This window comes from Engystomops pustulosus, chromosome 1 (assembly GCF_040894005.1).
Source record: "Engystomops pustulosus chromosome 1, aEngPut4.maternal, whole genome shotgun sequence".
Lineage (NCBI taxonomy): Eukaryota > Metazoa > Chordata > Amphibia > Anura > Leptodactylidae > Engystomops > Engystomops pustulosus.
The window spans coordinates 95,309,577-95,332,162 of NC_092411.1; the positions used below are offsets into that span (position 1 = coordinate 95,309,577).

Here is a 22,586-nt window from a genome sequence, read left to right on the forward strand (position 1 = left end):
TAGTTTCAGCTGATATTTATTTTATTATTTACATAGTAATGTATCGGACAGCAATCTTAAGTGCCCATACGGAGACATATTCAATAATCTTCTATTTGCTTTAAAAGCAGACAAATTTTAATGTTTCCCTGAGTACAATCTGCTAATACACTGCCTGGTGTATTTTGGACCGAACTGAAATCTGTCAAGTCTTAGTCCACCATTGCCGAGTTTTCTCAGTAGACATTAACATTAGTAAATCTCAGTGAAGATGGACTTACTCTCAATAACAGCTGGCTAGGAGTCTGTATGTTCACATAGGTAGCTACATTAATAAATTCAAAGGATGGGTATGTCACATCTTCAGTACTATTTGTCTAGGTTGGTTACATCGGAGAGAGATCTGTTCTTATGGATGAAAAGATCACTGGTGAAGTGGCAGGATCTACCAACAACTCAAGTATGTAAATGGTTTCCTAAAAGAGAGTATAGTTGCTTCACTGAAGAGGAGAGATCTTTAAAGGAATCATAACACGAGACTCCATGTTCCGCACAAGAGGTACTATAAAGAAGCAGAGGAAAGCAAATTATAAATAGTTAGGGAGATGACCACCAAAAAATGATGATAATATGACCAAGTGCACGAGTTACTGAATAAAACATATAAAGGATTTCTAAATCTAAAGGGAATCTTAAAATGACAAACAAGGTATACTTAGCCCTCTCTGGTGCAGCAGGCTGCCTCTAATCACCACTAATCTCTGTTTGTAATCAGAGGTGATGCAGCATCAACACCACACACCAAGCTGTGCTTTTCCATCCTGCTGCACAGTGGCATATAGGCTCAACTAAGGTCAACTAAGGGTGGGACAGGAGGATATATTCCACAGTATGTGCATACAGCGGGATACATTCTAGCCCTCCGTTGAAAGGATACGTCCGGAATCCGCCCAACATATCCTTACAGTGGAGGGCAAAAACCCTATATAAATATAACCTTATTTGTGACATCAAGTCAAGATCTCCTGCACCCCACCCATAGATAATCTGGACTCATCTGAAGATTCTACAGATACATTAGGAAAGGAGTAATCTCTTGTAATAACTGATAAGATAATCAACATGGTGCGAGATTTGCACATGCAAGATACTGCTGGCTTACAATACCTGTATAATAGACATTTTCATCCCACCCCCTTTTGGTCCATGCTGCTTTCCTAGTTTCTTCTCTGGACTGTAGATCTTTGTAAGCTGTCAAAAATACCAAAAACGAGTAAATACAGAAATATAGCAGTTGCAAGGTTTATTGAATGTAAAAAGTTTATTGTTTTTTTACCCATCCTTGTCAGCCTTTGGCAAAGGGCTATTTTTTGTGAAATTAAAGATTCAATATAACATGATTAGTATCTATATCTCATGAAATAACATTTTCTGGATAACAGTATTGATGGCTACAAGAGGATTTGTAATGGGTAACTAATCAACTTTTATTCAAAGATTTTTGAAGACAGGATGCACCAATTGTCATCGTTATTTATTTTAATAATTTATAAAGCATTTACCCTGTAAAATAACGTAGCCTCAGATTTTCAGTAAGTATCCAATCTTTTGTGGTTAAGGCTTTTTGTGCCAATAACTAAAGTGGAAAGTAAAGATCCTTTTACAGGCAGTCCCCAGGTTACCTACGTACGTTCTATAGATCTTAAGTCGTTCTTAAGTTGAATTTGGATGTAAGTGGGAACTGTATATTTTATAATTGTAACCCCAGCCAAAAATTTTTTGGTCTCAGTGACAATTGGATTTTAAAAATGTATGGTTGTCATAAGAACCAGGATTAACAATAAAGCTTAACCCCTTAACGCTCTGCGCCGTAGCTCTACGGCGCAGAGGTATAAGGGATGTATGAAGAGGGCTCACGGGCTGAGTCCTCTTCATACAGAGGTGGGGGTTTTTGCATTTTGCACAAAACCCCCACCGCTAACAACCGCGGTCGGTGCTTGCCGGCGGCGTTTAAAAGACGGTGACGCGCGGGCGATCGGTTGCCATGGTAGCCTCGGGTCTTCTTTTGACACGAGGCTACATGGCTTATGCAGGTTCGTTACAATGAGCCAGTGGCTCATTGTAATGTATGACCTGCAAAAATGCCATATATTGCAATACTGTAGTATTGCAGTATATGGTAGGAGCGATCTGACCATCTAGGGTTAATGTACCCTAGATGGTCTAAAAAAATAGTGAAAAAAAAAAAAAAAAGTTTAAAAAATAAAAAATTTTTATAAAATATTAAAAGTTCAAATCACCCCCCTTTCCCTAGAACGGATATAAAACATAATAAACAGTAAAAACCACAGACACATTAGGTATCGCCGCGTCCCAAAATGCCCGATCTATCAAAATATAAAAACGGTTACGGGCGGCGGTGACCTCCGAGGCGGGAAATGGCGCACAAATGTCCGAAATGCGACTTTTACACCTTTTTACATAACATAAAAAAATGAAATAAAAAATTATCAAAATGTCGCACAGACCTCAAAATGGTAGCAATGCAAACGTCGACTCATTTCGCAAAAAATGACCCCTCACACATCTCCGTGCGCCAAAGTATGAAAAAGTTATTAGCGTCAGAAGATGGCAAAAAAATTTTTTTCTTTTTTGTACACATTCGTTTAATTTTTGAAAATGTATTAAAACACAATAAAACCTATATAAATTTGGTATCACCGCGATCGCACCGAACCAAAGAATAAAGTAGGCATGTTATTTGGAGCAAAGAGTGAAAGTCGTAAAAACTGAGCCCACAAGAACGTGAGCCCACAATTTTTCCACATTTGGAATTTTTTTTCAGCTTCGCAGTACACGGCATGTTAAAATAAATAACATCACGGGAAAGTAAAATTTGTTACGCACAAAATAAGCCCTCACACAGGTCTGTACACGTAAAAATGAAAAAGTTATGGATTTTTGAAGTTGGAGAGCAAGAAATGAGCCGAAAAACCCTGCGTCCTTAAGGGGTTAATTTCAGACACCTTTGCACATGCATAGGCTGGCACTCTGCCTGTAAGATGATGTCATAGATGCCATCTTACTGGCACTGCCTGCAGGCAACACTGGGGTCCAGATCGGACACCAGAGTTGCCATAGCAGCGATCGGTGCCCCCCGAAAACAGCGCGCGGGCGCCGGAACCCACTCACACCGCGGGTGTTAGACTGGGGTGCCGGCCATATGTTACAGCCGGCACCCTGTGTTTGCCGATGCCGGTTCGGCTCCAATCCAGAGCCGAGCCGGCATCATCTCAGCAGCGGATATATCCGCCGCAGAGCGGGAAGAGGTTAAGTGTAACAATAAAACTTTTAGCTATAGCAATCTGAACAACAGTCAGATTGAATGAAATATTCTATTTAAAAAAAAAAAAAAAAAGTGTGTAAAACTCATGGCATCTTTAGTAAAATTAGTACTCAAGATTTCTTCCAGCCCTCACACAGATTAAGGAGGCTACTTTGCCACTGAAGGTTTTAACAAGCGACTTGTGTTGGTTACATTGGTCACTACAGTAAGATAAGAGAAATCAATGGCTGAGACTTCACCCAATAAATCAAGCGTGGACTATTACCTTGTGTTTTGCCTGTTTTATTGCTCCAATTACTTGAAAAGTGCTAGTGGATTAATGATGTGCAACACTCATCAACCAAGTGTAATCAGACTTTGTCTTGTACTGCAGGGTTTTATTTGAAACTAAACCAATAAAATGTAGCTTCCAGGAACAGACCAGACTTCAATTCAGGACACTACCTTTTTCAATTTGTGGTCCACAATTCAAGCCGATTTGTCACCAATGAATGATGTTTATAGCAAAGGTAAAAAATATTTCTAGCTGACATTTGTATATGGGGGGTTTCATGCATTTCCCTTTCATGGCATTCTATTTGCACAAAAGCAGGGAGGACTACAGAAAACAGTCGAGGCCGACCCAAGTATAAGCCAAGACCCCTAACACAAAAAACTGGGAAAACCTATTGACTTGAGTATAAGCAGAGGGTGAGAAATGCATTGGTCACAGCCCCCTGTAGTACACAGCCTGCAAAAAAAAAAAAAAACAGTGTAATCACCTTCCGACACCCCGGCAGGTCCTCTATAATTGATCGACCTATGCTCCGGTATTCTCTCAGTGCCCCCGCAGGGATTGTGATGTCAGCCGGTTGCTGACACTATACTGTGTTCCAATGCGTCGCAAGGAGAGTACACCGTTTGACTTGAGTATAAGCCTAGTCAGGGTTTTTCAGAACATTTTTTGTGCTGAAAAACTCGGCTTATACTTAAGTATATACAGTAAATATATTCATGTGTAGTTGAACTTTCATTTCTTTAAAATTATCAAATTCAGCATACATAATTCATGCATGTGGGCCCCGTGGGAACAATGTAAAAGAATATACATCACAAACTTATGGCCCTGCTTAAAAATGCTTACCCCAAAGATGATGCACCACATATAGTTCTCCAATTTGAGAAAAGAATCCCCCCACAGCTTCTTGATTCTCCTGGCGATGCTTGATAGCACGTGCCCTGAAGCAAAAATATAAAGTTTTTATTTTTAAAAAGATGATTTCCTGCCAACACAAAAAGTACAGAACGTTTATAAAATATAAAAATACAAGCTCAACAAAATAATATTCTAACATTCTAACAAAAATAATACCCTATCCCCCCTCCTAACTGATGCTGACAATGCTAACATGCTCCCCGAGGAATGAGAGAGATGAGAGAGAACTTGTCAATGTGTGATTCGCTGAAGAGAATTCCTGAGGAAGAAGTGAATGAGGGAGCTGATGTCTCTTCACACACACAGCCTGCTTCTCTCTCAACCCCCTTTTTTTTTTGCCCCTCCTTCAGGAATTATGTTCTCTTGAGTCCCACACAGGCAAGTTCTCACTCAACTCCCTCATACCTAAGGTGTGGCAGGTTTAGCAGCGTCAGTTTGGAGCACCTCCCACCTCCATTACTGGATCTTTAGTAACAATGGTGAAACAGTGAAACATGTATTAAGACATCTAAAAGGTGTGGTGTGTGTGGGGGCTGGTCGCTAGTGAAAGATAAAGTACTTTTAAAGAGAACCTTATGCACTTGGCATTTGTATAGAGAAAGCTTGAAGAGCTTAAAGAAAAAAATGTGCTAGTAATGGCTTTTCCTGCTACATGAAACATCAATCAGTGCAGAGTGTTATATACAGTATTATACTCTAATCTACAGCAGTGTCAAGGGATAGGCTAAAAAAAAATTGTTGTTTTTTTTTTTTAAGAAAAGCAGTTCAACAGTACAACTCATGGCTGCACGCACTGTGGATGTGAGATCGCTTTGAGTCTCCACATAACCGGGACCAGCAGTGACTGGCGGCGCTGCACCAGAGGGGGCAAGTATTACCCGTTTCTTATGGTCATACCCTCCTGGGGTCAAAAATCAAATAACGTTAATCCTGAAGAACTCCTTTGAGGGAAAAATATACAAATTAATAAATAACAGTATAGACTGGCTTAAAGAATGGAATGGGTTCTTACCAGTTGTTTCCCCATTCAATCATTGTTCCTGGCTGGAATTAAAAAACATGACATTAGTGTAATCAAAGAATGCCAAAGTATACACTAAAATAAGTTATCAATGAACAATTGTTTCACTTAAAAGGGTAAATTATTTTAACAATATTACTTGTATATCGTTTTTGGCCTAGATGGCAATTTGGACCTAGTGGGTGTAATGCCCAGGGAATTCAGCAGTGTTGGGCAAGGTTTCAACTCCTACACACTATACATATTACCAGTGGCGTTGAGGCTGTAAAAACTAGAAAGAAGTAATACTTGTTTCTGTTTTCAGTGCTACAGTCCAGCGCTATGCCTCCTGTCAACGTCGATCTCTGATGTCAAGACCACATTGTGCACCCACCTTACACAGACTGCAGACAGAGGCTGGAGCGGGTGCATGCTGTGGTCATGCAAATAGAGACCAGCGCTGATGGGAAGCATGTTAAACTTCTTCCTTGTTTTACAATCCCCCAATGCCAATAGTAAAAAAAAAATAAATAAATGAAAAATACAGTATTAGCCATAACAGAGTATTTTTGAACAGACCTTTAACCTATATGTACGTAATTCATAGATGTTAGGGCCTTTACGAGGTGTGGGCTCATTCCAAAAACTAAACTCCAGAAGCAGTTGGTTTCTACGGGAAAGCAGCATGCGACTACGTTCCTCCCGGAAAGCCAGGTATTCCTGCAGATGGATAATATGCTGTATTATTACAATTGGCAGGCAGACAATGTTTTGTCAATGTTGAAATGTAGTGAAAAAAGGGGAAAATTAATTTTAAATCGGCTGTTGATTGCTATAAATATAAAATAGTATGTATACTAGAGGGTCCTGTTTCTTTGTCTTTGCTCGTTACCTTGTTATTTTTCAACTTATTCATACAGTCCATGAGTGCAGGATATCCCCCAGAGAATCGCCACAGATGAACTGTAATGAAAACCAGCATTTAACCAGAAACTGAGCAAAAACCCTCCCAACATGTCTGTACCCACCTGCTTGGTCCTGCTCCCCATACCACGTATTCCAATTACCCACCAAATCACATGGGTAATCTGGGTCCTGATGCAGCTTAGGCAGCACTTCTTCTCTACACACATAGAAAAATAAGAGATGAGAAGAACAAATTCCTTCTTCTAATTGAGAAACATTTTTGATGAAATAATAGCTGAATAAGTTATAATAATAGCTGAAATCAGGTCTCAGGCAGCCCAGGACCTTAGAAGGAAGCTACAATGATAATCCAAACTTCTTCTTCTTATTTCTCCTGTATTGGTGTCCACAGGTGCCTATACAATTTAAACATGTAACAAAGCAGGGAGTAATAAGTTACTGCTTAAATTGTTGAATCGACACTTTGCGAAAAATATGTGGGTTTCAGTTGTAGTTTGGGCACTCGGCATCTAAAAGGTTTGCCATCACTGCCCTAAGCTGTACTGAAGAGAACCCATGAGGTCGAAACAGTTCCATCTACAGTTGGGAGTCTGTTCCTTCTGGAATAGATATACTGGCTTGGTTTTAATCCCGCATCATGTCATAAGGCTTCCTGAAGGTCATGCTTAATGTCAAGGGAGCTGCCTTACAAGGTAGATAAAAGAGGCGTGGTTTCCTTATCCCATCCTGGAAAACGTTGCATATTTTTACATACTGAATGTAGTGCTAGCACACGGCTCAGTCAATATAACATGAGCAATATGGGAGTCACACCAAGAAATGCTTATCCATGAAATTTTATAAAAGCGTTTCCATTCTGCAAACCACCCTTGTCAATGTGTCCCAAAGCAAAGGGATGTCATGAATTGGCCCTCTTGTTAAGAATACCCCTTGTGTGCAACAAATGGATGTCAATTCATCTGAAATTCTGCAATACTACATTTCCTCTGGAAACGCTTTACAGGATGTGGATACTTCCAGCAAAATCTGCAGTAAACAGCTGAAAAGGATCCTTGTTTTAATTTATTTAGAATTAAGGCTGAGTTCACTTCATTTGAACGTCATTTATAGTGGAAGAAAATACAATCTCTGGTGCCTGCAGACGGCCATCTGTGGGGATGTATATATGTCTCCATAGACGGCAATGGCGGTCCGGCAGTGGTACTGTGCCACACATGGCACCGTTCCGCGCCGTACACGAAAAAAAAAAAGAAAAAAAGAGTATGCTCTATCTTTTCCCGTGTATGCGGCCATGCACCGCTTTTCTCTATGGAGGGGTCACCTCCACCTCCTCTCCAGGGCACAATGGGCGGGCATAGAGCTGTATAAATGTACCCTAAGCCTGCATACAGGACATGCAGAAGAGATCAGTGATGCAGCGCATAGGAAACATATCTTATGGTTAGAAAATTAAAAGATGCATTGATTGTTTTCTTTGCACCATTCCTTTTATTACATGGCCAACGTTTTAAGCAAGCAATAAGTAAGCAGAAACATTGATGCCCCTCTCTTACATAGCACAGCAAATAGAGGGTACTCACGTCAATTTGTTATAAGCATCTAGGCATTCTGGCTTCACGTTATGGACTGCAGGGAAAAAACAAAAGAAAATTTCCTTTTACAGGTGGATTGTGCTTTAGTTTTGGAATATAACACATCATTGCCAGGAGTTTTCTGGTTCAATCTCAAACACATTCCTGGCTACTGATCAGAAGGTCATAGAAGAAGGGGCCATGGTAAATTATTCTACACTGGAACATGATATCTACATACCAGAGACAACTTATGACTACATCCTACACCTGGGTCCATCTTCAAGAAATGCTAACCAAATAAAGGAAATGTCCATATTGTTCTAAAAGAAAAAACCCTACATATGTGCAGCTTACCAGTAAACATTGAAATGTAGTTTCACTTCCTCTTAATATTGAGCAGGATGAAAACCCAATAAGCTGACTTCCTTCTTGACCATTAAAGGACACCTGCCATCATGTCTCTGCCACTAGTCCTGTCACCTCTACCTGTTGGAGCAGCTCTCAAGGATCCCATCCCAGCCTTTATCTAGTCAATTCATACATTATTCATTGTAAAATCATCTATTCTTTATCATGTAAATGAGGCTGGTCACATGGTCAGAGGCAGTGATGGCAGTGATGTCACCCCTGTTACCCCTCCCCTCTCCTCCCCCTGCTCATGTCTGTGTGTAATGTATAGTAAAGCATGGCTAGTGTGTGTGCTGCATCTGCTGACATGCTGCATCCTCCTAATATACAGGTGAGAGACACAGACATCAGCTACACATGAATCTGACATGTTCTGCTGTAACATGGCTGCATGGAGCTGCTGTATCTCTCCTATACACACACAGGCTGCAGGGGGCGTGGCCACCAGCAAGCACATCATTATACAGCCTCACATCATTATACAGGCTGTCAGTCAAGCACTGGGGGTGTGGCTATGCCTCCCACACATGAATAGAGTGGACAGCTTGAATATGCTAATGCTTCATTGGACCTCTCACAGGTCATTTGCATACAGCTTTAGGACCTCATTGCTTAGGTTTACAGGCATGTAGAGGGACAATGAAGGGATAGAGGCAATGCTCTCTAATGGCAGTTTATGAAAATATATTTAGTTTAGGGGGGTTATTTTGCATGACGGGTTCTCTTTAAGATGCTGCCTAAGTTGGAATATTCAGGTTGCTCACTTACAGTAGTAGCTTAGAATATAACAAACCTAACATTGTTGTGCGACAGCAGTTAACAGGGGAAAGATATTGGAGTATGCCCAATCCTATTATTCTTAAGAGAGATGAACAAGCAGTAGAGGTATTACTACAGTAGAATCTCTGTAAATCTTCAAACTATGCTCTTACATTGAATTTTGTACAAGCCACTTGTCTCCCTTTTAGACAACAAAGTTGAATGTGCATCTTTGCGTGGATCCACCTTCCGTACAAAAAGGGACCGAAGCCAACTGTTTTCTTTAGGATTAGACGCATAGCTGGTGGGTAAAGGATGGAAAGTTAGGATAAGTTCTACAGTATATACTCAACAAAGAAAGAAGTTTAGTGGCAAAGATAAAATCACTTAAGCAATAGCAACATTTTTTGTGTAATGTGAATATGAGACTTTCAGATGCTTTCTGGAAATTATAACAAACTTAAAAGGGTTTTCCCAAAGAGGCTCTATCCACGGGAAAACGAGAAAAAATAATAAATAAAATGTAAAAAAAAAACCTACAAATTAAAATCACCCCCTTTCCCTAGAAGTGATATAAAAATAAACAGTAAAAATCATAAACAGGCATCACGGCTTCCCAAAATGTTCGTTCTTTCAAAATATCATAAAAGTTATGATGCCCTCGTCATACAGAAGTAGAGTTTGCCGCTTATTGCGGCAAACACCTTGCCGCCACGTAGGGCCAGTAACCTTGTTTTCGATCGCCGCTCCCTGTGACGACGCATGGTGATCGGTTGTATGGATTCTGCAGATTCATTATAATGTGCCAGTGGCAGCTACCTACCTTGCACCTAATACACCAGTTATGGTGAAAATGCAGCAAGTTGAAAGATGGTTATCACAAAAAAGACTCCAATCTGGGGCAACCCGAGTATGTGGGATCTGCACCAACTGGAGTCAGAAGGGACTTCTCTGTATTGCTCAATTATATCAAGAGGAAACCCAGCAGCTGCAGTCTGAATTTGGCCTTCCACAAACACAGTTTTACAGATATCTACAGCCGAGTCAGACTTCATCTCTGTGATACTTACTGTGCTGGCATTGGTTGGTCCTCCTTGCGGCCAGATTTCCTACCTCTATAGACAAATTTTCTTATTACTACATCCCTGGAAGGGCGCTAGGATAAATGGGCTAGTGACATTAATGGACCTATGATGCTTGGAAAGATATACTGAAAGCGGACCCCAGGCTTGAGAAAGCGCTTAGTGAGCGAAACGGCCCGTTGCCTAGTCGTGGCGTGCATCCCCCCTGTCCTGGATTTATTTCTGCAATAAAGTTTTCTGCTTTTATTCCAGTGAGTGCCACTCTGCTTTTCTACTTTTTACACTGCATTCAGTGTGCACCCTGGGAACAAGCGGGTCAGCGTGTCGGTGAGATTGTGGAGCCGTGAGTGGCTGAAGTAACGCTGGAGAACTGTTACACTAGAAGGTTTGTGCCGGTTATCTGTGCTCTTTTATCAATCGGATATATATCATACTCCTGTACCGCCCTGATGCACAATGTTTCGGGTGAATTCACAAGCGAATTGTTTCTTGTTAGTAATGTAATTAGCAGCTTAGTAGATGGGATTTATACAAAAGCCAATCCACATCATGCATCAAAAACCTGCAGCAGAGGCCAAGTGGAACTGGAATCTGCAACTTATTTATCGCTCCAACCTGTCCGACTCTGACCTTAGGCTCGATGCCCACAAACCGTCAAAAATGGACGCTGACATCCATTTCTCTTGGTTGATCTGCATTTGTTTTTCAACGTATCTCATGACCTATAGACTGGGTTATCAGTCAAAAGCTTTTCAGACTAGGGCATGCACTACTGTTTAACTGAATCATATATTTAATCCGGCCAAGCGCCATGCGATAAAAAAAGAAAACAGATGGCACTCATTAGTTTTTTCCTGTTGTGTGACCCAAGTCCATTGTATGGTAAAGCGGCTAATAACACTCAATAGATCAGTCATATAACCGCAAATTTTGTACTCTTCTTTGGCTAAAAATACTCCTCAGAAATGCTGGGGGTAATATTTTGAAGCCTCTTGCCAAGGGGTTAGTTTGATGCATTGATGCAGTGAAGAGGTGTCACACACCAGGTTCTATAGTGCTCTTGATAAAAGAGGTGCCCGGGTCCCTTTCATTTCAAATAACAACTTTAAGGGGAGGAAAACATTTATTAACGTAGCAGCCAGGCTCGTCTTTCAGACCAAAAACTACACAGATGCCTCCAGTTTGTGCCAATTGCTGCACTGGCTGCCTGTATTCACTTTAAAATAATAACCAGTACTAGTAAATAATACATGTTGTTACGGTCTACTATGGGATTGCAACAATGAACACTTCCAGCTGCTTACTCAGCAGATTGGCTTGTCACAGCTCTGATGGAAGAAAAGGGAGAACCATGGCCGTTTCTGATGACGCTACAGTAAGCACAGATCGGTGACAAACATGCTTTTATAGATCACATACCTTAACACATTTCTTGTAAAAGAATACTTTTAGTTTGTTCCAGGTTAGTTACAGAAGTTAAAAGTACAATAGTTAACTCCAGTTAAAATGCATCAAAATGTGTCAAAAACTGCCTCACGTGCTATGAAGTAAATGTACAGTATACGAAGGAGCGCTGGTCTGGGAACAGTGGTGCGGTAGAGTAGACTGTCTAATAGTGCGATAGTTTTATCACTTAGCATCAGCCACAATGATAAATCTGGAGAAGACTGTCTAGTGGTAGGTACCCGAATATATTTCACCAAAATAAATGCATCTCCTATATTGTGAATCTCCTCTCTATAGCATCTGCTTGTTCTGCTTTGTCTTTTTTTTTTTTTTAATCAAATACATTTTTATTAAAAGAGTTTTTTTTTTTACAGTTGTTTTATTCTAATAAAACACACCCTACCCCACTATGGTGAATAAAAAAGTTATACTCTTTGTAATAGATTCACAAGTAGAAACCCCTGGGAACGCCGCCAAAATAGCTTCCCATTGATCTTCCGTAATTGGACCTACATCAGTTTCCCATTTTTGTTTAAGTCAACGGAAATTGCTTAAGCTACTCGCTCAGCAGTAAACCATAAAACAGAGAGATGAACCCAGATGTGGCGTCCTAGGTAGCCAAAAGTGTTTTAGCTGCCGATGAAGTGACAGTCAGGTCCCTAGACTCCGCCATGCATGCCACAATTGTAAACGGGTTATGTGTAACAAACTCATTCTAGAAGGTTCCCACGCACTGCAACTACACTACATATATACTCCCTGTTCTTGCCTGGGACTGAACCCCATCCAATCTGAACTCCAGTAATTGTGGGTTATACCACACAGGGGTGAAAGGTAAACAAGAATATTCAGGAACTGATTTGCTTTATCCCACACCATGAGACTTATAGTAGGAAATCTAGAGTCAATCGGGTTTCAAGGGTTACGAACTACAGCTTTTAGCAGCGAATTTGCTGGACCTGGGACATCCTGCAGTTCCTAACCATGAAAGTGCTGAAGTTGGGAGGCTATAAAATACATCCATGGATTAGGGGAAGCTACACAACCATCAATTTTAGGGCACTGAAGTGTCTCATACTTTATGCGAGGGACCCCCTTAAGCCAGACCAGATCTTTAAATATCACCTGACATTTATAAAAATACTTCAATGGGAGCCAAACTAGAGCATCTTGAAAGACATACAGCAGCTGAGACATCAATATCATTCTTGTAAGGTTACAGAAAGTGGTGGCTTAGATCACCTAAGCAGAAAATTTAGCAAGCAGTGGAATAAGGTTTAGGGAGATTTAACATCCGCAGAGATATGCACTCCTTAGAAATTAAATTCTTGCACCACCTGCAGTTGGGTAGAATCCACAACCGACCTGGCAGACAAGGGGAAGGTGAATTTTATAACACATACTGGACCGGACAGGAAATAACATACTGGGTTACTCCATCAAAATATACTCAATTAATACTCAATTGGTATAATACAGAATAACTAACTGACAGTCAAGGTTCCAGCACAAAACAAATACCGTAGTTTCTTTACAGAAATAAATGTAGTGTATATTTGTGTCTTTTATTGATACCGTTGAAATCTGCTAAGTATAAACTGACATCATAGGAAACAATATCCTGTGACTCTACAGACACAGGACTCTATAACGTACTATGCCAGTTTTTGGCATGGAATCGCTCATATAATCACAAATCTCTTTTGCCACTACACCATCTCCATACCACGTGAGCATGGAGATTGCGTAGAGGGGTGCAAATTCCAGTGAAGTGACTTTTTCGGACCCGGCATAGTTTCGACTGATACATCAAGAGGCCTATGCCTATGGGGGAGAAGATGGCTGCTATCATAAGCCAGTGCACGACATTGGTGTATGATACATTTCCCCCTATGTCCATTTGTACAGTAATGACAGTGATTACAAACGAGTGCAGCCCCTGTAAACATACTGTATGGTGGTACGATCCCACGAGCTGCACACAAAGCAGAAGACGGGAGTACCTGAATTATATAGAAAAATAACACAAGGATGTTCCCTCAGCCGGCCGAACAGTAGCACAGGAAATATATTAACAATTACACTTACTGTGCAGCTGTTTGGCCAGCAGAAGGAACGCCCTTGCAATATATTTCTATATAAACACAGGGACTCCCATCCTCTGCTGTGTGCAGACTGTGGGATCCCGTCACCATACGGCATGTTTACATGTGCTGCACACGTTTGTGTGAAAAGGCCCTTAGGATGAAGACACACGTGGCGTTTTTAGGCCGTTTTTGGACCGTTTTTAGTTAGTGCATTTTCGGATCGTTAAAAATGCATGAGTTAAAAAACGCATCCGTTTTTTAAAAACGCATGCGTTTTTGTCCAGTTTTTTTAATTTGCGCAATTAAAAACGGACATGTGTTTTCAAAAAACCCACTAACTAAAAACGACCCAAAAACAGCCTAAAAACACCACTGTGTCTTCACCCTAAGCTTGTTTCATCACAATTACTGGAAAATGCACTGTTACAGGAAAAAATGTAAATGTTTTGTCATATAACTTATTGGAAACAAAGAAAATGAAGCAGTTATTACAATGTTACTATATTAGCAGGGCAATCGAGGCGGTGAGGAATATCAGAAAACAAGGGCAGAGGGACATAAACCTAGCTAAACTTGTTTACTCACTGTGGCAAGAGAGTAAAAGGTTAATCGCTCCCATGAAACAAACACAACCTTTACCCTGCTCATTTCCCAGGACTAATGTAGCACACACTCTTGTAAGGCTGCGTTCACAAGGTGGCGGTTACATTGCGTTCTGGTTTGTTTATATTCTTTTAACATTGTGTTTTTGTAAGTGAAAATGTTAACAGCAAAGTAAACAAATGTCTGTGTTTCAAAATGCTAAGTAAACACCACCTGTGAACACAGCCTGAGGGGTTTTTGATGCTTTGTACAATAGGTACCAAAAACAATACCATAGTCTGCTGCAAATATACCGTGCACAACCCTGCCCACTTAGTATATAATATTGAAAATATAAATAACTTATAAATAAATTATAAATAAAAATAACCGTAAACTGAGGCTAAGTTCAGACCTGTGCTTGGCAAATTCTGCAGAAAGTCCAATAAAATCTATGGGGAATGGAAGATCGTTTTTAATTTCTGTTATGTTCCCCTCAAATAGAGAGTTACAGAAAACCCAAACACAGGTGTGGACAAGGCCTTGGGGTTAGTTAAACAAGATAAAATTAAAGATTTGGATTCCATGCTGCACCACATGTAAACCCTGCATGCCTGGCACATGAATGTTGTCCCCACTATGGAAATAAGTGGCCTGTAACCTCTAGTGATTAGCCCTTATTGAATCACAATAGACTAAGCCTTATCCAGATCCAATCCTCATCCCATCAACCTCACATTTCTACTGCCAAAAACACGCAACAGATGTTAATCTTCTAATCTGCATTATTATGCGTCTCAGTGAGGCATGTAAAAGAAAAACACTACTTTTTTTGTTAACACATTTGCGCGGTGAACGGTGCTAAGGCTGAACGCTGTATTTATCAACCTCAGAGGGGACCTGTATCTCTCATAGATAATTTCTGATTTATTACTAAATTTAATTTTTCCAGAGAAATCCCACATATTTACCTGTTTTATCCTATAATTTCCAGGGCTCATACCAGCAGGTAAGTTCAGGTACCAGTCTCTCTGCTCATATCTTGTAGAGGTTTTCCTATACAGTTATGATGAGTATACTATAAAATACATAGTAACTTCTCCCACCTATACCTATATGTGATAACTTTACCCAATGCGTACAACATGTTACACCAATGTGTCCCAGTGCAGCGTGCGAAACCTGCAGCCGACAACATGCAGTCATATGACGGGGCGTGCAGGTGACCTCCCCTCTCTGGCTGCACTTACAATGACGCCTCATAGAAAAGAGCCCTCCAGCTTCCCTTCATACCAGCGTGTTATCCCGGACATGCATTGTCCTCGGAGCCCATGGCAGCGGCTCAGCCCCGGGATGAGGGAGATTCGTGACAACATGTTCTCAGTGTCACATGAATGATGGGAGCTCAGGTAGGTTCGTGTACGTGCGTGCCCAATACCCGCGACCCCGCGGCTTCACAGCGCCTACTGCGCACGTGCAAGAGGGTAACTGCGCGTGCACGCGCTCCGTCTGTGGAGGAAAATACAGTCATAAAAAAGGAATTGTGTAACCTATGTTTAAACGCTGAAAATACACAAATAAAAATTGCTGATAAAGGAGTCACAAGGCTTTTGCATTTTGTCAGGGTGCAAAGCAGAAGTAGTACACAACTATACATTTTACCCATTACAGCAATGCTTCTACACTGAGACAATGGTGGAGATTTATCAGAAGTATCTGAAAGTAAAAATTTGCTAGTTGCTTATGGAAACCAATCAGAGCTCAACTTTCATTTTATAAACTGCCATGAGAAAATTAAAGCAGAGTTCTGATTAGTTTCCAAGAGCAACTAGAACAGTTCTGTTGTCAGTCAGAAGGGGGCAATTTATCAGAAGTGGCTGAGAGCACAGCTGTTCTAGTGCTCTATGGCAACCAATCAGAGCTCAGCTTTCATTTCCCCACAAACAAAAGCGTTTTCCATGAAACGCTTGCGATCAGAAACAAGGACCACATGTTTTGCATATAAACAATGCAAACCACAAGGGCTTCATTTCTGATCACAAGCGTTTCATTGAAAACGCATATGTGATCAGGCCAAATTTCTCCGCCACAGCCTTTAACTCCTTTCTCCATAATAGGTGCGGGCTGAGCCCTCTCCATAGCCGGAAAGTCTTTGCTGCATATTGCAGCAAACACTTACCGGTAAGGCTGGTGCCACACGTAGCGCTTTGTCTGCGCTTGCAAACGCAGACAAAGTCGCGCCCACCAAGGCGGGCCTCGGCCCGGTCGCATCGCCGTTTCTATGGATCAGGAACGAGCCCGCCCGGGTAGACGCAGCTTTGTCTGCATTTGCAAGCGCAGACAAAGCGCTACGTGTGTCATCACCCTAACACCTGCAATCAGTGCTAGCACCGAGCTAGGATCATTTAATCCATTCATGTGCGATTTGCGCATTGTAATGAATGAGAAGGAAAATCCCCATATAGTGCCATACTATAGTATGGCAGTATATGGTAGGATCAATCAGGCAACCTAGGGTTAAAGTACTGAAAAATAGTAAATATTAAAAAAAGTACTAAGGTACTAAAAGTATTTAGGTAATTATTTAGAGTAATTCCCCCTTTCCCTAAAAGTCATATAAATAAACAGTAAAAATCGTAAACACATTAGTAGAGATGAGCGAACGTACTCGTCCGAACTTGATGCTCGTTCGAGCATTAGCGTACTCAAAACTGCTCGTTGCTCGGACGAATACTTCGCCCGCTCGAGAAAATGGCAGCTCCTGCCGTTTTGCTTTTTGGCGGCCAGAAACAGAGCCAATCACAAGCCAGGAGACTCTGCACTCCACCCAGCATGACGTGGTACCCTTACACGTCGATAGCAGTGGTTGGCTGGCCAGATCAGGTGACCCTGGGATAGACTAGCCGCTGCCCGCGCTGCTCGGATCATTCTGTGTCTGGATGCCGCTAGGGAGAGAGCTGCTGCTGGTCAGGGAAAGCGTTAGGGTGTTCTATTAGCTTACTGTTAGGCAGGAGTGATTCAACAAGAACCCAACAGCCCTTCTTAGGGCTACAATAACGTTATAATTTTTTTTTTTTTATTTGCAGCTAGTACCATATTGTGAGGAATTTGCAGGGGGACTTGCTACCGTTGTGTTTAGCTCTTAGTGACGCACATATCCACCTCAAACACCAAAGTGGGAAAATTTATTAGGGGTTTGATTTCAATTAGGCACAGTCTGCCATTTACTTTTTATTTTACGTTTATTTTTTCATAACTCAGCGTCATCTCATCTGGCATAGCAGTGTGCTTTCATACTTGGCTAGAAAATAGCCATAGGAGAATCCAAACGGCTTACTTACGCCTACAATAGCGTTATATATTTTATTTCTGGTTGATCTGCTGGTGGCTGTCCTTGCTGCAGTGCATCTACTAGCAAATTGTGAGGAATTTGTAGTGAGACTTGCGACCGCTGTGTTTAGCGCTTAGTGACGCACATATCCATCGCAAAGACCGAAGTGGGAAAATTTATTAGGGGTTGGATTTCAATTAGGCACAGTCTGCCAGTTTCTTTTTATTTTACGTTTATTTTTTCATAACTCAGCGTCATCTCATCAGTGTGCTTTCATACTTGGCTAGAAAATAGCCAAAGGAGAATCCAAACGGCTTACTTATGCCTACAATAGTGTTATATATATTTTATTTCTGGTTGATCTGCTGGTGGCTGTCCTTGCTGCAGTGCATCTACTAGCAAATTGTGAGGAATTTGTAGTGAGACTTGCGACCGCTGTGTTTAGCGCTTAGTGACGCACATATCCATCGCAAAGACCGAAGTGGGAAAATTTATTAGGGGTTGGATTTCAATTAGGCACAGTCTGCCAGTTTCTTTTTATTTTACATTTATTTTTTCATAACTCAGCGTCATCTCATCAGTGTGCTTTCATACTTGGCTAGAAAATAGCCAAAGGAGAATCCAAACGGCTTACTTATGCCTACAATAGTGTTATATATATTTTATTTCTGGTTGATCTGCTGGTGGCTGTCCTTGCTGCAGTGCATCTACTAGCAAATTGTGAGGAATTTGTAGTGAGACTTGCGACCGCTGTGTTTAGCGCTTAGTGACGCACATATCCATCGCAAAGACCGAAGTGGGAAAATTTATTAGGGGTTGGATTTCAATTAGGCACAGTCTGCCAGTTTCTTTTTATTTTACGTTTATTTTTTCATAACTCAGCGTCATCTCATCAGTGTGCTTTCATACTTGGCTAGAAAATAGCCAAAGGAGAATCCAAACGGCTTACTTACGCCTACAATAGCGTTATATATATTTTATTTCTGGTTGATCTGCTGGTGGCTGTCCTTGTTGCAGTGCATCTACTAGCAAATTGTGAGGAATTTGTAGTGAGACTTGCGACCGCTGTGTTTAGCGCTTTGTGACGCACATATCCATCGCAAAGACCGAAGTGGGAAAATTTATTAGGGGTTGGATTTCAATTAGGCACAGTCTGCCAGTTTCTTTTTATTTTACGTTTATTTTTTCATAACTCAGCGTCATCTCATCAGTGTGCTTTCATACTTGGCTAGAAAATAGCCAAAGGAGAATCCAAACGGCTTACTTACGCCTACAATAGCGTTATATATATTTTATTTCTGGTTGATCTGCTGGTGGCTGTCCTTGCTGCAGTGCATCTACTACCAAATTGTGAGGAATTTGTAGTGAGACTTGTGACCGCTGTGTTTAGCGCTTAGTGACGCACATATCCATCGCAAAGACCGAAGTGGGAAAATTTATTAGGGGTTGGATTTCAATTAGGCACAGTCTGCCAGTTTCTTTTTATTTTACGTTTATTTTTTCATAACTCAGCGTCATCTCATCAGTGTGCTTTATACTTGGCTAGAAAATAGCCAAAGGAGAATCCAAACGGCTTACTTACGCCTACAATAGCGTTATATATATTTTATTTCTGGTTGATCTGCTGGTGGCTGTCCTTGCTGCAGTGCATCTACTACCAAATTGTGAGGAATTTGTAGTGAGACTTGCGACCGCTGTGCTTAGCGCTTAGTGACGCACATATCCATCGCAAAGACCGAAGTGGGAAAATTTATTAGGGGTTGGATTTCAATTAGGCACAGTCTGCCATTTCCTTTTTATTTTACGTTTATTTTTTCATAACTCAGCGTCATCTCATCTGGCATAGCAGTGTGCTTTCATACTTGGCTAGAAAATAGCCATAGCAATAGGATAGCATCGTTTGGTTTTAAAAACTAAAAAACACACAAAAAAAAAAAACACAAAAAAACACAAAAAAAAGTTAAAAAAAAATTAAAGTTATAACTTTCATTTTCAAAATGTTTAACCCGAGGGCTAGGGGTAGAGGACGAGGGCGGGACGTGGGCGTCCAACTACTGCAGGGGTCAGAGGCCGTGGTCCTGGGCGGGGTGAGACACCACCTGCTGATGAGGGAGCAGGGGAACGCCGCAGAGCTACACTCCCTAGGTTCATGTCTGAAGTTACTGGGACTCGTGGTAGAGCACTGTTGAGGCCAGAACAGTGCGAACAGGTGATGTCGTGGATTGCCAACAATGCTTCGAGCAATTTGTCCACCAGTCAGTCTTCCACGCAGTCCACCCATGTCACCTAAATCAGCACTCCTCCAGCTCTTGCACCTCAGCCTCCTCCCCCCCAGTCTGCCCCCTCCCAGGAAAATTTGGCATTTGAACCGGCATACTCTGAGGAACTGTTTTCTGGACCCTTCCCACAGTCACAAACCACTTGTCCGGTTGCTGCTGAGCAATTTTCCGATGCCCAGGTTTTCCACCAGTCGCAGTCTGTGGGTGATGATGACCTTCTTGACGTAGTGGAAGAAGTGTGTAAAGAGGTGTCCAACGATGAGGAGACACGGTTGTCAGACAGTGGTGAAGTTGTTGTCAGGGCAGGAAGTCCGAGGGGGGAGCAGACTGAAGGATCGGAGGATGATGAGGTGACAGACCCAAGCTGGGTTGAGAGGCCGGGTGAACACAGTGCTTCTGAGACGGAGGAGAGTCCTCGACCAGAACAGGTTGGAAGAGGCAGTGGTGGGGCCAGACGGAGAGGCAGGGCCAGAGCAGGTGCATCAGCGCCAAATGTGTCACGCAGTGAAGCTCCCGTGGCGAGGGCTCCCGCGGCGAGGGCTAGATTTTCAGAAGTCTGGAGGTTCTTTAAGGAAACACCGGATGACCGACGGACTGTGGTGTGCAACCTTTGCCAAACCAGGATCAGCAGGGGTTCCACCACTACTAGCTTAACTACCACCAGTATGCGCAGGCATATGAATGCTAAACACCCCACTCAGTCGCACCAAGCCCGTTCACCTCCGGCCGTGCACACCACTGCTCCTTCCCCTGTGTCAGCTGATAGTCAGCCCCCTGCCCAGGACCCTGGCACAAAAACCCCATTGTCGCCTCCACGATCCTCCACAGCATCCACCAGCGTTCAGCTCTCCATACCCCAGACGCTGGAGCGGAAACGGAAATATAGTGCAACCCACCCGCACGCCCAAGCCCTTAATGTCCACATCTCCAGATTGCTTAGCCTGGAGATGCTGCCCTATAGGCTAGTAGAGACCGAGGCCTTTCGCAACCTCATGGCGGCGGCCGCCCCTCGGTATTCGGTCCCCAGCCGCCACTACTTTTCCCGATGTGCCGTCCCAGCCCTGCACCAGCACGTGTCAGACAACATCATCCGTGCCCTGACCAACGCCGTTTCTGACAAGGTCCACCTGACCACGAACACGTGGACGAGTGCTGCCAGGCAGGGCCACTATATATCGCTGACGGCACATTGGGTTAACTTGGTGGAGGCTGGGACCGAGTCTGACCCTGCGGCTGGTCATATACTGCCGACGCCGAGGATTGCGGGGCCTACCTCGGTCCAGGTCTTTCAGGCCTACTATGCCTCCTCCTCCTCCCACCCTTCCTCCACCTCCTCCTCCGAACTACCATCCGTGGGCATGGCGCCATCAGTCGCTAGCTCTAGGGACAGCAGCAGTGCCGTCGCTAAGCGACAGCAGGCGGTGCTCAAACTGCTGAGCCTAGGCGATAAAAGGCACACCGCCCAAGAACTATTACAGGGCATCACGGCGCAGACTGATCTGTGGCTGGCACCGCTGAACCTGAAGCCAGGCATGGTTGTGTGTGACAATGGCCGTAACCTGGTGGCGGCTCTGCAACTGGGCAGACTGACACATGTGCCATGCCTGGCCCATGTGTTAAATCTCATAGTTCAGCATTTCCTCAAGACATACCCCAATCTGTCTGATTTGCTCACGAAGGTGGGCCGCATGTGTGCGCATTTCAGGAAGTCCAGCACAGATGCTGCCACTCTCAGGGCAGCGCAGCGCCGCCTCCAACTGCCCGCTCACCGACTGTTGTGCGACGTGCCCACGAGGTGGAATTCAACATTAACCATGTTATCCAGAGTTTACCAGCAGCGCAGAGCGATTGTAGACTGCCAGATGTCAACTTCCACCAGAACTGGTAGTCAGGTCAGTCAGCTTCCTCAAGTCTACAATGAGGAGTGGACGTGGATGTCTGATATCTGTCAGGTGCTGAGTAACTTCGAGGAGTCAACACAGATGGTCAGTGGCGATGCCGCCATCATCAGCCTCACCATCCCGCTGCTTGGCCTGTTGAAAAACTCTCTGATCAGCATGAAGTCGGAAGCTTTGCGCTCGTCACAAGAGACGGGGGAAGAAGATTCCCTTGTTGATAGCCAAAGCACCCTTAGGTCTGTTTCTCAGCGCATATCGGAGGAGGTGGAGGAGGATGAGGAGGAAGAGGAGGAGAATGTTGGCGAGACACAAGAGGGGACCATTGTTGAGTCCTTCACTGTTCAGCGTGTATGGACAGAAGAAGAGGAGTTGGAGGAGGAGGAAATGGACAGTCAGGCCAGTGAGGGGAGTGAATTCTTACGCGTTGGTACTCTGGCGCATATGGCAGATTTCATGCTAGGCTGCCTATCCCGTGACCCTCGCGTTCAAAGAATTTATTCCAGCACCGATTACTGGGTATTCACTCTCCTGGACCCACGGTACAAGCAAAATCTTTCCACTCTCATCGCTGGCGAGGAAAGGAGTGTGAGAATGCATGAATACCAGCAGGCCCTGGTGCACAAGCTGAAACACTATTTCCCTTCTGACAGCGCTAGCGGCAGAGTGCGTAGTACTGCGGGACAAGTAGCGAGG

General features: G+C 42.9%; 1 protein-coding gene across 1 annotated transcript; it reads right to left on the reverse strand.

Annotated features, from left to right (window-relative positions):
- NIPSNAP1 (nipsnap homolog 1) lies at window positions 1-15,859 on the reverse strand. Its single transcript, XM_072148561.1, has 10 exons — window positions 15,679-15,859; window positions 9,362-9,489; window positions 8,028-8,073; window positions 6,549-6,643; window positions 6,413-6,483; window positions 6,100-6,240; window positions 5,533-5,564; window positions 4,449-4,543; window positions 1,147-1,230; window positions 1-541 (listed from the first exon to the last, which is right to left on the reverse strand). The coding sequence occupies exons 1-10, from the start codon at window positions 15,759-15,761 to the stop codon at window positions 477-479; spliced, it is 840 nt and encodes a 279-aa protein (XP_072004662.1). The 5' UTR covers window positions 15,762-15,859; the 3' UTR covers window positions 1-476.
- Window positions 15,860-22,586: the final 6,727 nt, after the last annotated feature.

What these genes read in the sequence shown, in the direction of transcription:
- NIPSNAP1 (XM_072148561.1), bottom strand. Translation starts at nt 15,761, where the DNA reads ATGTTGTCACGAATCTCCCTCATCCCGGGGCTGAGCCGCTGCCATGGG. An exon ending in TGGCTTGTACAAAATTCAAT is followed by an intron (nt 8,074 to 9,361) that starts GTAAGAGCATAG and finishes TTTTCCCTGCAG; the next exon opens with TCCATAACGTGAAGCCAGAA. An exon ending in TACGTACATATAGGTTAAAG is followed by an intron (nt 5,565 to 6,099) that starts GTCTGTTCAAAA and finishes TTTTAATTCCAG; the next exon opens with CCAGGAACAATGATTGAATG.